The 17,118-nt window shown below is 55.1% G+C and overlaps 1 protein-coding gene across 11 annotated transcripts in view; it reads left to right on the forward strand.

Moving 5' to 3' along the window:
* Nucleotides 1-17,118, forward strand: part of SPEG (striated muscle enriched protein kinase) — a 75,762-nt gene that overhangs the window by 43,086 nt on the left and 15,558 nt on the right. For 6 of the 11 annotated variants that reach the window (XM_060193640.1, XM_060193650.1, XM_060193641.1 and 3 more), the window contains 15 exons: nt 1,230-1,349; nt 1,488-1,592; nt 2,006-2,212; nt 2,786-2,909; nt 2,991-3,166; nt 9,921-10,033; nt 10,307-10,475; nt 10,990-11,086; nt 11,191-11,391; nt 12,941-12,998; nt 13,362-13,439; nt 13,530-13,708; nt 15,033-15,059; nt 16,006-16,158; nt 16,653-16,695. In XM_060193640.1, the coding sequence (XP_060049623.1) occupies nt 1,230-1,349; nt 1,488-1,592; nt 2,006-2,212; nt 2,786-2,909; nt 2,991-3,166; nt 9,921-10,033; nt 10,307-10,475; nt 10,990-11,086; nt 11,191-11,391; nt 12,941-12,998; nt 13,362-13,439; nt 13,530-13,708; nt 15,033-15,059; nt 16,006-16,158; nt 16,653-16,695 (1,850 nt within the window). Of the gene's footprint in view, nt 1-1,229; nt 1,350-1,487; nt 1,593-2,005; nt 2,213-2,785; nt 2,910-2,990; nt 3,167-9,920; nt 10,034-10,306; nt 10,476-10,989; nt 11,087-11,190; nt 11,392-12,940; nt 12,999-13,361; nt 13,440-13,529; nt 13,709-13,991; nt 14,807-15,032; nt 15,060-16,005; nt 16,159-16,652; nt 16,696-17,118 lie in introns of those variants that run through there. The other 5 variants (XR_009550602.1, XR_009550601.1, XM_060193646.1 and 2 more) reach the window with 5 other exon arrangements.

Raw genomic sequence — 17,118 nt, forward strand, 5'->3', positions numbered from 1 at the left:
GAGAGGCAGAGGCAGAGGGAGAGGGAGAGGCAGAGGCAGAGGGAGAGGGAGAGGGAGAGGCAGAGGCAGAGGCAGAGACAGAGGGAGAGGCAGAGGCAGAGGGAGAGGGAGAGGCAGAGGCAGAGGGAGAGGGAGAGGGAGAGGGAGAGGGAGAGGCAGAGGCAGAGGCAGAGACAGAGGCAGAGGCAGAGGGAGAGGGAGAGGCCAGGCAGAGGGAGAGGCAGAGGGAGAGGGAGAGGGAGAGGCAGAGGGAGAGGGAGAGGGAGAGGCAGAGGGAGAGGCAGAGGGAGAGGGAGAGGCAGAGGCAGAGGCAGAGGCAGAGGGAGAGGGAGAGGCAGAGGCAGAGGCAGAGGCAGAGGGAGAGGGAGAGAGAGAGAGAGAGAGAGATCCCAAAGCTTTTGAAGCCTTAGGGAGGGTGTCGGGTGCACAGGGGGGCAAGGCCATGGTGGAGGGCTGCCCAGTGCTGTCATTCCCCTGAACCCTCTGTCCTATCAAATGAAAGAAAGGAAAGGGGGGCACCATCAAGAGCAGTGGATTAGTCAACAAGTGCAGGCACTGTGCCCCAGCAGTAGCCCTGGTGTCAAAAATTAATTAATTAATTAATTAGAGATATGGGTTGGAAAGAGCTCAGAGTGGCAGGTGGCACACCTGGTAGAGCGCACACATTACAGCAGCACATAAAGACCCAGGTTCAAGCCCCTGGTCCCCCCCCTGCAAGTGGAAAGCTTCATATGTGGTGAAGCAGGGTTGCAGGTGCCGCCTCTATCTAAGGGAAGGTCCCCTTCCCTCTCAACTTCTCACTGCCCCAAATCAATAAAAATATATTGAGAGAGAGAGAGAGGCGCACAGGATAGGACACCTGCGCTGCTATGTGAAAGACAGATTCCAGCCCTGACACCATGTGTGGGGAGCAGTGCTATGGTGGCCCCACTTCCTGAATGAACAGACAGTGGGCCAAAGTGACAAGGCCCTGGTTCCAAAGGTCAGAGGTGGCATGTGATGCCACTGGCAGCCTGAAGGTGCCCTGGGGGGGGGGCTTTCACAGGCTTTGCTGAACGGTGACCGGACAGGCCTTTGGGGACAGAGAAGAGGGCCCGCCAGGTGGAGCCAGGCTGCAGGTGCAACAGTGCCGCCCGCTTCTCACTGCCTGTGCCCCCTCCTCCTCTCCTGGACCCCCAAGCCCTGCCTTCACCTCCCCCAGGCCTAGCGTCACTGTCCCTCCCCCCCAGACAGGGATGTCCATCGCCTGGTGTTTCCGGCTGTGGAGCCGCAGCACGCCGGCGTCTATAAGAGCGTCATCGCCAACAAGCTGGGCAAGGCCGCCTGCTACGCCCACCTGTATGTCACAGGTGAGTCTGCAGCCCGGCTTCCAGCCCACCCTGGGGTTTGGGAATGGGGGAGTCCACCCGAGCCCCACCTCCAAGTCCCAGAGGTGACCCTGCAGGGCCACTGGACTAGCCCCAGAGGTCGCTCACTCCGTCTTGCAGATGTGGTTCCGGGCCCCCCAGATGGCGCCCCCCAGGTGGTGGCTGTGACAGGAAGGATGATCACACTGGCGTGGAACCCCCCCAGGAGTCCGGACCTGGCCATCGGTGGGTCGGAGAAAGGGGTCGAGGACAGAGTGACAGAGGAACCACCTGGTGGAGGGTGGATGGGGGGCCTGGCTGAGGTCAGGGGAAGTTCAGGGCACCGACCCTGTGCCCTCTCCTCCCAGTGTGCACACACTCTTCCTGCTCTGTGCCTCAGTTTCCCTGCCTCAGGTGATAGCTAAGAATTGGGGTACAGGTCAGGCTCCCCCACACCCTCCTGGCACCTGGGTGGCCCTGAGTCTTGGCATAGCCAGTGGCTGAGTGAATGATGGGAGCCAAGCAGAAGCACCAGGAGAAACTGAGGCAGGTCCTCTGAGCAGAGGAATGATGAGCTCCTGGGTCACAGGCCTCCCAGTGGGGCGCTTGAGGGGAGCCCCCCCGGCCATGCCCGCCTCTATCCCCTGCCTCCCCGCCAGACCCGGACACCCTGACCTACACCGTGCAGCACCAGGTGCTGGGCTCCGACCAGTGGACGGCACTGGCCACAGGCCTACGGGAGCCCGGCTGGGCAGCCCTAGGGCTGCGGAAAGGGGTGCGGCACGTCTTCCGGGTGCTCAGCGCCACCGTCAAGAGCAGCAGCAAGCCCTCCGCCGCCTCTGAGCCTGTGCAACTGTTAGAGCACGGTGAGTGATGCCCCTGGGGGCTGGGGGGGGGGGGCTGGAGCTGGGGAGCCCTGCAGGTGAGGGACCCTGGAGCTTGGAGGGGGGATTTGCAGGGGGAGGCCTCTGGAGGTGAGGTGGAGGGTCTCTGGAGCTGGGGGGCTCTGTAGGTGAGGGACCCTGAAGCTTGGAGGGGGGATTTGCAGGGGGAGGCCTCTGGAGGTGGGGGGCTCTTCAGGTGGGGGGCTATGGAGGTGGGGGAACTCTGCAGCTCGGGGGGGGAATTTTCAGGGCAGGCCTCTAGAGGTGGGGGGCTTTTCAGGTGGAGGGGCCTCTTCAGCTGGGGGGGCGTATTTTCAGGGAAAGGCCTGTGGAGGTGGGGGGCTCTGCAGGTGGAAGAGTCTCTGGAGCTGGGGCTCAACAGATGGGAGGCCTCTGAAGGCAGGGGCCTCAGCAGGTGTGGCCTCTGCAGGGGGGGCGGTGCTCCAGTTGGGGAGGGCTCTTCAGATTGGAGTCTGCAGATTGGGCAGCTCTGCAGGGGTGATGGGCAACAGGCAGTGGGTGCTGGCTTTGAGCCCGTTCTCCCGTCGTCCCCAGGCCCACCCCTGGAGGAGGCCCCTGCCGTGGTGGACAAGCCTGATGTGGTGTACGTGGTGGAGGGACGGCCTGCCAGCGTCACGATCACCTTCAATCATGTGGAGGCGCAGATCATCTGGAGGAGGTGCCTCCCCGTCCCCCCCAGCACCCCCCCTCCAAGCCAGGCCAGCCCCGCCCCGTGACACCCCCGTCCCGTGTCCCCTAGCTGCCGGGGAGCCCTCCTGGAGCCCCGGGCGGGCGTATACGAGCTAAGCCAGCCCGACGACGACCAGCACTGTCTGCGCATCTGCCGGGTGAGCCGCCGGGATGTGGGGCCCCTCACCTGCACGGCCCGCAACCGCCATGGCTCTCAGGCCTGCTCGGTCCCGCTGGAGCTGGCAGGTGGGTGGGTATGGGCAGTGGGCGGCCTCCCTGCAGAGGCTCACCCCTGCCAGCAATGCTCAGCTCTCTGCCCCCTGCTCCCACCCCCAGGGTCGTGGGAACACGCGGGGTCCTCGTCCCTGTCTGGGGCTTGAGTTAGCGCCTCCCGTGCTCTAGAAACACCTCTGACGATGGGAGGTAGAGAGACCACAATTGTGAGACTGTCATTCAAACATGATTTATTGATAGGCTTTACCAGAGCACTGCTCAGCCCTGGCTTATGGTGGCACTGGGGATTGAACCAGATTAGATGTTCATAGGTGTGGGGGTGAACCTGGGACTTTTGCTGTCCCAGGCACGAAAGGCTTTTTGCTTAAGGATCCCGGTTCGAGCCCCTGGCTCCCCACCTGCAGGGGACTCGCTTCACAGGTGGTGAAGCAGGTCTGCAGGTGTCTGTCTTTCTCTCCCCCTCTCTGTCTTCCCCTCCTCTCTCCATTTCTCTCTGTGCTAACAATGATAACAACAATAATTACTACAATAATGATGAAAAACAAGGGCAACAAAAATAAATAATTAAAAAAAAATTAATGGTCCGGGAGGTAGCACAGTGATAATGCATTGGGCTCTCAAGTATGAGGTCCTGAGTTCAATCCCCAACAGCACATGTACTAGAGTGATGTCTGGCTCTTTCTCTCTCGCCTATCTTTCTAATAAATAAAATCTTAAAAAGAAAGAAAGAAAGAAAGAAAGAAAGAAAGAAAGAAAGAAAGAAAGAAAGAAAGAAAGAAAAGGGGAGTCGGGCTGTAGCGCAGAGGGTTAAGCGCAGGTGGCACAAAGCGCAAGGACCGGCGTAAGAATCCCGGTTCAAGCCCTGGCTCCCCACCTGCAGGGGAGTCGCTTCACAGGCGGTGAAGCAGGTCTGCAGGTGTCTGTCTTTCTCTCCCCCTCTGTCTTCCCTTCCTCTCTCCATTTCTCTCTGTCCTATCCAACAACAATGACATAAATAACAATAACAACCACAACAATACAAACAATAAGCATGGACTCAGGGTCATTATGGGGAACAGAAGATGGGAGTTCCGGCTTCTGTAATTACTTCTCCGCTGGACATGGACGTTAGCAGGTGGATCCCCACCCCCCAGCCTGTTTCTATCTTTCCCAAGTGGGGAGGGCTCTGGGGAGTTGCAGTCCTTTAATTCCTTCCTTCCTCCCTCCCTTCCTTTCTTTCTCTCTTTCTTTTTCTCCATAGGACAGATAGAAATTGAGAGGGGGGAGTTGGGCGGTAGTGCAGCGGGTTAAGCGCACGTGGCGCAAAGCACAAGGACCGGCGTAAGGATCCCGGTTCGAGCCCCCGGCTCCCCACCTGCAGGGGAGTCGCTTCACAGGCGGTGAAGCGGGTCTGCAGGTGTCTGTCTTTCTCTCCCCCTCTCTGTCTTCCCCTCCTCTCTCCATTTCTCTCTGTCCTATCCAACAACAACGACATCAATAACAACAATAACTATAACAACAATGAAAAACAACAAGGGCAACAAAAGGGAAAATAAATAAATATTTTAAAAAATTTTTTAAAAAGAAAGAAATTGAGAGGGAAGAGGGAGATAGACATGGAGAGAGAAAAAGAGACATCTGAAGACTTGCTTCACCGCTCATGAAGCTTCTCCATTGCCGGTGATGTGTGTGCAACCAGGTGCACCCCCGCCTGATTCCCCTCTGTTTCTTACTTTCCACCAGAGAGAGGGGTTGCTGGAGCTCTGTGCCTGCATGACAAATCCATCTATCCCAGCAGCCACTTCTCCCCTTGTTTTCTTTTTGATAAAAGGCAGAGAGAAATTGAGAGGGATGTGTGGGTAGAGAGAGAAAGAGGAAAAGACAGGAATATAGCTTCGCTACTTGTGAAACTCCCCACCCCACCCCCTACAGGTGGGGAGGAGGACTTGAACCCAGGTCCTTGCATATGGTAATGTGTGCTACCACCTTGCTCCAATTATAGCATGTTATACTTTCTCTCATTATCATTGTTACCTCTTACTATTCCCAGTTTACAAATGAAACTATATCATAGGTACATATGTAAGAAAAAAATCAAAAAGCACAAGGGAAATAGAGGGCTGTCAGAAAAGTCATGACAGGACCTCTTGAGGGCAGGGGCAGATAGCATAATGGTTATGCAAAGGGATTCTCATGCCTGAGTCCAAAGTCGCAGGTTCAGAGCCCCTGCATCACAATAAGCCAGAGCTGAGCAGTGCTCTAGGAATGAAAAACAAAACAACAGAAATACCTCGTGGCTTTCCCAACAGCCCACTAGCTCACCTGGTAGAGCACACACTTTGCTGTGAACAAGGACCTTAGTTTAATCCCCGACCATCAATCACATGGAAACACGTGCCCAGGGGGATCTCACAAGCAATGGAGAGCTGCTATGCTGTCTCCTTCCCTTTCTTCTCCCACCTCCCTCCCTCGCCCTCGCCCTCGCCCTCTCCTTCTCTCTCTCTCACCAGGAATGGTGGGATTGTACAAACATGTAGCCCCAGCAACAAAAGAAGGGAAAGTAGGATAAAATAGAATAAAAACACAGTCTGCATCAGGGCCGGCTCTAGCTATAATTCGAAGCATCTTCTGGTAGTCTTGGAACATAACACCCCATAGAAAAAGAAGCAGGAGGAAGGCTGATTGAGACCTAGTGTGTGTAGGCTAGGCAGTGTGTGTAGGCTAGGCAGTGTGTGTAGGCTAGGCAGTGTGTGTAGGCTAGGCAGTGTGTGTAGGCTAGGCAGTGTGTGTAGGCTAGGCAGTGTGTGTAGGCTAGGCAGTGTGTGTAGGCTAGGCAGTGTGTGTAGGCTCCGCATTTCTTATTTACACCCACCCCGTGCACGTGGGGTTGTCGTTACCTCCCCCCACACACACACATACACATGCACACTTTACAGGTGGGGAGACAGAGGCTCAGACAGCATGCCAAGTAACAGACCCTGGGATTCAAGCCCAGGTGCTTGACTCCAAACCAGAGGAAGTAACACTTCAGTTGTAGCTTGCTGGGGGTGGGGTGCACATTTTTTTCCAATTTTTATTTAGTTTGAAAGACTTATTTTACTTACTATATGCGAGAGGCAGGATTTCACCTGACACAGAACGAGGAAGAGAGTGAGGAGGCAGGAGGCAGAGAGACACACGGTGCTGGGGGTCAGACTGGGAACCTCAGCCATGCAAGTCTGGTCCCCTACCAGTTGAGCTGTTTCCCCAGCTTCATGCATGTCTGATAGTAGTGACTCACCTCCCTGGTCTAGTTTTTTATTCTTAACTTTTTTAAAGGAGAGGATGAGACCAACAGAGAAAAGAGAGGGGCCGGGTGGTGGCACACCTGGTTTAGCACACATGTTACTATGCACAAGGATCCAGGTTCAAGCCCCCAGTCCCCACCTGCATGGGGAAAGCTTTGCAAATGGTGAATCAGTATTGCAGGTGTCTCTCTTCATCTCTATCATCCCCTTCTGTCTCGATTTCTGGCTGTCTCTAATAAATAAATAAAGATAATTTAAAAAAATTTTTTTAATTAGAGATATCACAGCACCCCTTCACCATCCATAGAGCTGGGAGGTGAGGGACTAAACCCAGGCCCTCACACAGGGAAAGTTGCTTTCTACACACTGAAACTTCTTCCACCACCCTCATGTTGATTTTAAAAAAATTATTTATTTATGGAGGGGAGGAGAGAGAAACAGAGCACCACTCTAGAACATTCAATGCATGGGATTGATCTCAGAACTTCCTGCTTGAGAGTCCAATCTTTATCCACTGTGCCACTTCCCAGTCCTCCCCGTGTTGATTTTTTTTTTTTAATATTTATTTGATTTCATATGAGGTTGAGGGAGCGGGGAGCTGCACGTAAGAGAAACCAGAACAGTCTCTGGCACATGCAGTGCTTGGGGATTGAACCCACAACCTCAGGCATGCTGATTCCCGTGCTTTACTAGGTGAGCTATTGCCACTAGTCACACCCCACCCCACCCCCAGGCTGATTTGGGGGGGGGGAAACGCCAGGGGAGCACCTCTGGGCCTCCCAGCTGCCCCCTTAGCACCAGCCCCCGCCCCCGGCCTGCAGTGCTCCGCAGTCCTTCCTCCCAAGGTGCCGCTCCTAGACCGCAGCTGCTTTAGGTGGTAAATTGTCTTGTTTTCCGGTTTGTTAATTAACAGCAGACACGTGTAACTGCCACTCGGAGCTCTGCATCAAAATGAATGAAGCACTGTTCCCTGCTGAATCGATAGAACCCCCACCAAATGCAAACAGTGACATTTTTGTGAGCACAGGCAATCTGACTGTGGACACGGGGCAGGTTTTTCTGGTGCTTTTTAATTTAATTTAATTGTTTATTGTCACCAGGGTTATTGCTGGGGCTCAGTCCTTGCACTAGGAATCCACCATTCCTCATTCCTTCTTTCTTATCTTTGATAAGACAGCAATGGAGAGGAGAGGGGGAAACAGAGAGAGACACCTGCAGCGCTGTTTCACTGCTGAGAAGCTTCTCCCTGCAGGTGGGGGCCCCCGGGGCTTAAAACTAGGCCTTGTGTGTGGTGGTATGTGCGCTCAGCTGGGTGCACCACTGCCCGGCCCCTAGGATTCTATTTATTGATGTTTGATTTTAGCTAGAGCCCTGCTCAGGTCTGGTTTATGGTGGGGCTGAGGATTGAACCTGGGACCTCACAGCCTCAGGCATGGAAGTGTTTTTGCAGAACCATTATGCTGTCTCCTCAGACCTCTGGTGCTTTCTGTTTGTTTGGGTTGGGTTTTGATGACTTTTTCGTCTGTTTTTTTAATTTGATAGGATAGAGAGAAATTGAAAGGGGAGGCTAGAGATAGAGAGAGAGAGAAAAAGAGAGAGAGAGAGAGACCTCCAGTGCTGCTTCATCACTTGTGAAGCTCCTCCCCTGCATGTAGGGACTGGGGATTTGAACTCAGGTCTTGGAGCATTGTAACATGTGCTCTGCGAGATGCTCCCATGCACCGCTGGTGCTTGACTTATTTTTATTAATTTTTTCGCCACTAGAGCATTCTGAATCTACATGATTCCACACTTCAGGAAGACTCGTCATTTCATTGCTCTCAGGGTCAGATCTTGAGAGAGGAAGGAGAAACGCTGCAGGGCCATCTGTGACGCTTCCCCTATGCTCGATACTCCCGTGCGGTGCTGGCCGCTCAGACTGGGGTCTGAAAGCCTGGCAAAGTGTGCACACAACCAGCTCACCTACCTCACAGCCCCTCGGGCACTTTAAATCGCAGTGCATGCAGCACTGGATTCTCAACCATGAGGTACTGAGTTTGATCCCCGGCAGCACTTGTACCAGAGTGATGTCTGGTTCTTTCTCTCCTCTGATCTTTCTCATGAATAAATAAATTCTTTTTGTTTTAAATTTACTTATTCCCTTTTGTTGCCCTTGTTGTTTTATTGTTGTAGTTATTGTTGTTGTTGGATAGGACAGAGAGAAATGGAGAGAGGAGGGCAAGACAGAGAGGAGGAGAGAAAGACAGACACCTGCAGACCTGCTTCACCACCTGTGAAGCGACTCCCCTGCAGGTGGGGAGCCGGGGGCTCGAACCAGGATCCTTACGCCGGTCCTTGCGCTCTGCGTCACGTGCTTAACCCGCTGCACTACCGCCCCACTCCCAAATAAATTCTTTTTAAAAATAATAATAATAAGTTTAGGTTCTGCAAAAAGACTTTCATGCCTGAGTCACCAAAGGTCCCAGGTTCAATCCGCTGCATCACCATATTCCATATCTGAGCAGATCTACTATGGGAAGGAAGAAAAGAAAAGAAAAGAGAAGAAAAAGGAGGGGCTGGGCGGTAGCGCAGCGGGTTAAGCGCACATGGCAGGAAGCGCAGGGACCGGAGTAAGGATCCCGGTTTGAGCCCCCGGCTCCCCACCTGCAGGGGAGTCGCTTCACAGGTGGTGAAGCAGGTCTGCAGGTGTCTGTCTTTCTCTCCTCCTCTCTGTCTTCCCCTCCTCTCTCCATTTCTCTCTGTCCTATCCAACAACAACAACATCAGTAACAACAACAATAACTACAACAACAATTAACAACAACAAGGGCGGCGGAGGGGTGGATAGCATAATGGTTATGCAAAGAGACTCTCATTCCTGAGGCTCCAAAGTCCCAGGTTCAGTCCCCCGCACCACCTTAAGTCAGAGTTGAGCAGTACTCTGGTTTTAAAACAAAATTATAAAAAACAAGGGCAACAAAAGGGAAAATAAATAAATTAATATTTTAAAATCATAATAAAATAAATAAAATGACATGGCAGTCACGTGTGGGAGAGCAGAGCTGAGACGCAGCTCCATGGGCTCCTCTTGCCTTCTGCCAGATGGTGGGGAACCTCTTGTGCATTGCCACAGGGTTCCAAGAATGAACTAAAAAAGACACAGAGACAGAGAGAGACAGGCAGGCAAAGGAGGGCATGGGCCCATGACCCAGGACCCAGTGCAGCCTGAGACTGCAGAGACGGTGGTCACCCCCAGGGGGCAGCATCGAGCACTGGGCCCTGCAGACAGCCAGTTAATGCCGTGATCGCTCATGATGATCCCCTCATCTCAGAGCTGGCAGATGTCACAGCCCAATGCCAGGGTCCGGGGTCCCCATGGCCTCCGCTGAGCTGGGAAGTGGGTCAGGCCTGCACCAGGCCACACCGCCCCTGGGTTCAAACTCATTTGGGATCCCCAGTGGGTAGCTCTGGCGAGGGGCCCGGGGGGTCCTGCTCGCACACTCCACCCCTGTGCGTTACAGAGGCCCCTCGGTTCGAGTCCATCATGGAGGATGTGGAGGTGGGGGCTGGGGAGACGGCGCGCTTTGCTGTGGTGGTGGAGGGGAAGCCCGTGCCGGACATCATATGGTACAAGGTTAGGGGGACGCCTGGCCCCGGGGGGCTGGAGGAAGTAGGGACTCCTGGGGGACAGGTGGCAGGGGGCAAAGTCCTACCTTAGCAAGAGGACTGGGAGCCTTGGGTGCTGGGTGAAGGAGCAGGTGAAGGGGGTGGGGCAGGCTATTAGTGGGAGAGAATCCGGGAGCCTATTCTGGCTCCTGGGGCTGCTGGAGCCTGCGGTCCCCAGGGTCCTGGGTACCAGGGATCAGGGAAGCCAGATTCTGGCTGCAGGTGAGGCCTGTCTCCGCAGGACGAGGTGCTGCTGACGGAGAGCAGCCACGTGAGTTTTGTGTACGAGGAGAACGAGTGCTCCCTGGTGGTGCTCAGCGCGGGGGCCCAGGACGGGGGCGTCTACACCTGCACTGCCCGCAACCTGGCGGGCGAGATCTCCTGCAAAGCCGAGCTGTCCGTGCTCTCAGGTGGGAGGATTTGGGGTGAGGCTCCCCTGCCCCCCAGGAACCACTCACAAGGCCCTTTCTCGTTCTGGCTTATGCTGGTTCCAAGGATCCAACCTGGGGTCCTGCTCAGTCAACAGAAATTCATTTCTCCAAGTGTCTGGCATGAATGCCCACTGTGTACACTGCTCAGCTATCTCCATCTGTTTGTCTGTCTATCTTTCTTCCTTCCTTTCTTTCTCTTCTTATTTGATAGAACAGAGGAAAATTGAAAGGTGAGTGGGAGATAGGAATAGAGAGACAGCTGCAGCCCTGCTTTACCTCATGTAAAGCTTCCCCCCTACAGGTGGGGACAGGGGTTTGAACCCAGGTCCTTGTGCATGTCGCTAACGAGATCAAAGGGCTCCTCCACCTTATGGTGTGCCAGGGAAAGGACCAAGGGCCTTGTACACACAAGGCAGGGGCTCTAGCACCCGGCCAGCTCCCCAGCTCCTCTCTCACCCCTCCCCCCGACCTGACACCAGACTTGTCTCCCCAGCTCAGAGCGCCATGGAGGTGGAGGGCACTGGGGAGGATCAGGAGCAGCGAGGGAGGAGGCTGAGCGACTTCTACGACATCCACCAGGAAATCGGCAGGTGGGAGGCAGGAGAGCCAGGGCTGAGAGAGTGGGGACTGGGGAAGGGGGGAGGCGTGGAGAGCTGGCGCAGAACTCTGTCCCCTCCCGGTGTCACCCCTGCAGGGGTGCCTTCTCCTACCTGCGGCGTGTGGTGGAGCGTAGCTCCCGCCTGGAGTTCGCGGCCAAGTTCATCCCCAGCCAGGCCAAGCCAAAGGCCTCGGCGTGGCGGGAGGCGAGGCTGCTGGCGAGGCTGCAGCACGACTGTGTCCTCTACTTCCACGAGGCCTTCGAGAGGCGGCATGGGCTGGTCATTGTCACTGAGCTGTATCCTGTGCAGTGGGGCCGGGGCACGGGGCCTGGGGGCAGCTAGCGGGCAGCAGGCTTGCCTCTGCGTTACACGTGGGCCCTGGCGAGGGGGTGGGCATTAGGGGGACATCTGAGCACCTTGACAGAGCGCTCCCATTCCAAAAGTATCTTAGAAAACACCCCACAGGCTGAAGTCCAGAGACTACAGCTAGATATTTGGCACATTTAGCTTTTTTAAAATATACATATATATATATTTAAACACTTTTTTACTTGTGGTTTTTCTGTTTTTTTATAATTTATTTATTTTCCCTTTTGTTGCTCTTGGGTTTTTCTTGTTGTTGTAGTTATTGTTGTTCATATTGATGTCATTGTTGTTGGATAGGACAGAGAGAAATGGAGAGAGGAGGGGAAGACAGAGAGGGGGAGAGAAAGACAGACACCTGCAGACCCGCTTCACCACCTGTGAAGCGACCCCCCTGCAGGTGGGGAGCCGGGGGCTTGAACCAGGATCCTTGTGCCGGTCCTTGCGCTTTACACCACCTGCGCTTAACCTGCTGTGCTACCACCCGACCTCCTGGGGTTTTTTTGTTTTTTTTAAATATTTATTTTATTTATTTATTCCCTTTTGTTGCCCTTGTTGTTTTATTGTTGTAGTTATTATTGTTGTTGTCGTCGTTGTTGGATAGGACAGAGAGAAATGGAGAGAGGAGGGGAAGACAGAGAGGGGGAGAGAAAGACAGACACCTGCAGACCTGCTTCACCGCCTGTGAAGCGACTCCCCTGCAGGTGGGGAGCCGGGGTTCGAACCGGGATCCTTATGCCGGTCCTTGTGCTTTGCGCCACCTGCACTTAACCCGCTGCGCTACTGCCCGACTCCCTTTTGTTTGTTTTTTAATGTAAGAGATACAGAGAAAGATATACACACAGAGAGGAAAAGAGACCAGAGCCCTGCTTATCTCTGGCTTGTGGCAATGCTGGGGATTGAACCTGGGACTTCAGAGCCTCAGACTGGAGAGTCCTTTGCAGAACTATTTTGCTGTTTCCCTGGCCCTTTTCTTTCTTAGCACTTTATTTTATCCATTCATTTTTTGGATGGAGACAGAAATTGAGAGGGAAGGAGAGAGAGAGAGATATCTTGCACCATTTGTGAAGCTTTCCCCCTGCATGTGGGGATGAGTTTTGAACACGGGTCCTTGCATGCAGTGATGTGTACCACTGCCAGGTGCACCACTGCCCAGCCCTAAAATGATTGTTTTCGGGTCCTGACCTCCCGGGTCACATCAGTCGAGTCAACAAGTTCTACTTAGCCCACAGCACCTGGCCCTGACTGTCCCTGCACTTCACAGATGGGCATGAGGCTTAGAGAGGTGGACTAGGTGAGTTGCCTGCGACTGCGTAGCCTGGAGGTCCCCAGTGCCACCCGGTGATGGGGAGAGGGCAGGGTCAGGTGTGCTCTAAGGAGGAGCCCTGTACTGAGCTGGGCCCAGCCCGAGACCAGGGGCAGGGGCAGTGCCCACGGTGGCCCAGCTGGCCTGGCCACTGTTCTCCTTGACCTGGGACACAGCTGCACTGAAGAGCTGCTGCAGCGGATGGCCAGGAAGCCCACCGTGTGTGAGTCTGAGGTGAGGGCAGGGGGTGGCCGGGGCCGGGCTGGGCTCTGAGACCCTCCACACACCTTGGGCATGCCATCTGTGTCTACCAAGGACTGGTGGTGGAGAGCAGACAATAGAGCCCCCCCACCAAGGCAGACCCCCAACTATTTGTGATATGATCATGGAGAGAGCTCCCACCTGGAATTGCACTGTGCCTAGCCTGTGCATCAGTCCAGGGAGGCCCTGGGTCCCCAGCAGCCACAGGCCCGTGCTCGGACCCCTTCCATCTGCTGTCTGAAGGCCAGCCCTGACCTGACCTCTCACCGCAGCCCTCGTGGTGAGCAAACAGTGCCCCATCCCACCCCCACGGACTCTGGGCCCCCATCTCTGCAGATCCGGGCCTACATGCGGCAGGTGCTGGAAGGGATATGCTACCTGCACCAAAGCCACGTGCTGCACCTGGACGTCAAGGTGAGGCGCGGGAGGGGGAGGGATCAGCGGCCGGGGTGGGGGGGGTCTCGCCCTCCTCCCCCGGCTGCCACCCCCACCGGTGTGCTGCAGCCCGAGAACCTGCTGGTGTGGGACGGCGCGGAGGGCGAGGAGCAGGTGCGCATCTGTGACTTCGGGAACGCCCAGGAGCTCACCCCGGGGGAGCCCCAGTACTGCCAGTACGGCACGCCCGAGTTCGTGGCACCTGAGATTGTCAACCAGACCCCTGTGTCTGGAGCCACAGATATCTGGTAATGGGGCGGGGCGGGGTCATGTGTGGGGTCTCCAGGGTACAGCGACAGGGGCGAAGTGGGGCTACCTGGAAGGAGGGTTGACTGGGGCAGAACCACCTGGATAGGCAGTGCTGCTGGGAGGGGAGGAGCCGGTGTAGGGGTGGGGCTAATGTGGTGGGAGGGGCGTCGGTGGGAGGGGAGGGGCCACCAGCAGGGACAGGGCAGGCTGATCCCCTCAGTGTTGGGCCAGGGACTTGCTAAGGGGTCTCATGCCCGCGTCACTGCGGACCCGGTTCTCCAGGTGCTCATCCATGTCCCTGTCACCCCTGGGTGCTGGTCACCCTCCCCTGCAGCCATAACCCTCCTCTGGTGTTGGAGGCACTGACCCCTGGTCCCCAGACTCCTGGGCTTCACTCCTCCATGAATGCCTACATGTCTGGTCTGGGGTCCTCCCTGAAGGAGACATCTGTGTCCAGTGTCCCTCTGCAGAGCCTGGAGGGAGGACACTTCTGTGAATCATTTTATTGAGAAAATGGTAATTTAAGGGCTGTTGTCATAAAGACAGTTTCACATCTCCCCAAGATATCATCACACTCAGCCAACTGGCTTCTTCCTCCATCACATTATGCTGGGCCCCCACCCCCTCTTGGGCCCCTCCTGCCATCCGCTCTTAAGTCCTTGCGTCTGCTGAAACAGGTCCCAGTTTGGTAACGGTTCACCCTGTCTTCTCCCTTGCTTTTTCTTTTTAAATTTTTTTAATGAGAAAGAGAGAATCCAGAGCACTGCTCAGCTCTGGCTTACAGTGGGTGGTGCTGGGGATTGAACCTAGAACCTTGGAATCTCAGGCATGAAAGTCTTTGCATCACCATTATGCTGTTTGCCCAGCCCTTTCTTTTGCTTTGTTTCTCAAGTCCCACTGATGAGTAAGATCACCTGTTATTCATCCTTCTGGCTCCCTCCAGTTCCATCCACATTGGAGAAGAGAGTAGCTTGTTTTTTCTTTTGCCTGAGTCGTAACCCTTTGCGTATAGAGCACAACTTCCTTAACTACTGCTCTGTCACTGGACACAGGGGTGGTCTCCAGTTGCCGCCTTTTACAAGCAGGGTTGCAGTGAACATAGATGTCTTTGGATAAGCATTCCTGTGATCTTTAGGTAGATCCTGGGAGAATTGCCCAATTGTACAGCAGGGCCGTGTTAGAGTCTGTGGACTCTCCATCCAGACTACGTTCCACAGTGACTGGGCCTGTAATCAGTCAGAGAAGTCACTATAGTGACAGCTAGCTCACTGCCCGAGGGAGGGACTCTCCTCTCACCGCTCCCCCCTCTCGTCTCCCCCACAGGCCCGTGGGCGTCGTGGCCTTCCTCTGGTAAGGATCCTTGGGCACTCGGGACCCCAGTCTGCTAACAATTACCAGCCCCTCTCACACCTTCAGGGGATGGAGGGAGAGAGAGAGGGAGAGCGAGCTGGTGGAGGCCTGCGGATACCCCTTATCTTACATCCCCTATCCCCTTCCTGGCCCTCAAGGGGCCTCATAGGTCCAAGGTGCATGCCCCAGTCTGTGTGCCCAAGCTCTGGCCACCCCCTAACATAGTCACGAAGTCCTGCCCACAGCCAGCAAAGTTCTGCTCTAGTTTGATCCTTACACATATTTATTTCAGAAGGGACAGCACGCTCAGTGAGCCAGATGCAGCCTCACTGCCATGTGGGCAGGGACTCTGTCCAGCACATGGACTGGCGGGGGCACTCAAGCCCAGGGTCACATCTCCTTAACATTGGCTTCTCACTTTGGGGACAGGCTGCAACTGGAGGGGCCACAGAGCAGAGCAGGGTAGGGGTACCAGGTTGAGTGCCCATGTTTCTGTGTGAAAGGCCTGGGCTCAGGCCTCTGCTTCACACCTGCAAGAGACACTTGATGAGTGGTGAAGCAGAGCTACGGGTGTCTCTCTGTCTCCCTCACTGTCTACCCTCTCAATTTCTGTCTGTCCTATCAAATAAAGGAAAGTGAGGGGCTGTCATGCAAACACTGAGCCTCAGCGATAACCCCAGTGGCAATAAGAAACAACAAAAATTAAAAAGAAAAACAACAGTCAGGATGTGGGCCCGGGCTGAAGACCTGGTGACCCATGTCTCCTGGCAGTACTGCCCCCGTCCGTCGGGTGGGGGGTGGGGGAGACAGACTGCCCTCTGCCAGCTTCACCCAGCCTCCATCTCCCCCACAACTCCAGGACCTCTCTCCAGCTCCCCAAAGCTGGCTGTGCCCAGGGCCCTGGTGGACTGTCATCACACCCTTCTACCCTTCCCCCACCCCACAGCCTGACAGGCATCTCACCCTTTGTGGGGGAGAACGACCGCACGACACTCCTGAACATCCAGAACTACAATGTGGCCTTCGAGGAGAACACGTTCCTGAGCCTGAGCCGGGAGGCCCGTGCCTTCCTCATCAAAGTGCTGGTGCAGGACCGGCTGTGAGTACCCCCGGGACCCCCCACCTGCAGAGACCCCCCTGCTAGCAGAGGCTTCCCCACCTGCAGAGATCCCCCACCTCCAGAGGCTCCCCTACCTCCAGGGCCCCCCACCTGCAGAGACCCCCCCAACTGTAGCAAACCCCTCACCTGCAGAGACCCCCCCCACTTCTGCCTGTGCACTTAGACTCCAACTCTTCAGATGCCCTGATTCCCAATTAAAAAAATTTTTTTTTTGTGTGTGTTATTTTCCTTTATAGAAGTCAAGAGGGGAGGGGGTGATAGAAAGCAAGAGAGAAAGAGAGGCACCTGCAACACAGCTTCACTACTTGTAAAGCTTTCCCTCTGCGGGTGGGGACCAGGGCCTCAAAGCCAGGTCCTTGCACACTGTAACATGTGCGCTCAACCAGGTGTGCCACTGCCCGGTTCCCCGATTTCCAGTTTCTTGACAGAACGAAGGAATGGGAGCCCCCTTCCTAACCATCAGTCCTTTACAGGAGACCTTCTGCAGAGGAGACCCTGGAGCATCCCTGGTTCAGAGTGAGTCTGGCCCCCAAAGACAGAGGTGGCAGTGGCGCTGGAGGCAGCAGGCTGTCCACGGCCCATTTGCCCTGTGCCTGCCCCAGGGGTGACAGAAAGGCAGTACATGTCCAGGTGCCCAAGGGAGGCCTGGCTGCTCACACTGTGTTGATGAGGAAACGGAGGCTCAAGCTGGTGTGTCATGGACTCCAGGACGCAGGCCCGGACCTCCCCCCAATACTGGAGATCATCCTGTTTTTTTTTGGTTTTTTTTTTTTTTTTTTGGTTTTTCTGTTTGTTTTGTTTTTGCCTCCAGAGTTATTGCTGTGGCTTTGAATCCACCGCTCCTGGAGGCCTTTTTTTTTTTTCTTCCTGTTTTTGTTTGTTTTGTTTTGTTTCTATTTTATTGGATAGGGCAAAGAATTGAGAAGAGGGAGAGATAGC

Source organism: Erinaceus europaeus, chromosome 7, assembly GCF_950295315.1.
Source record: "Erinaceus europaeus chromosome 7, mEriEur2.1, whole genome shotgun sequence".
Lineage (NCBI taxonomy): Eukaryota > Metazoa > Chordata > Mammalia > Eulipotyphla > Erinaceidae > Erinaceus > Erinaceus europaeus.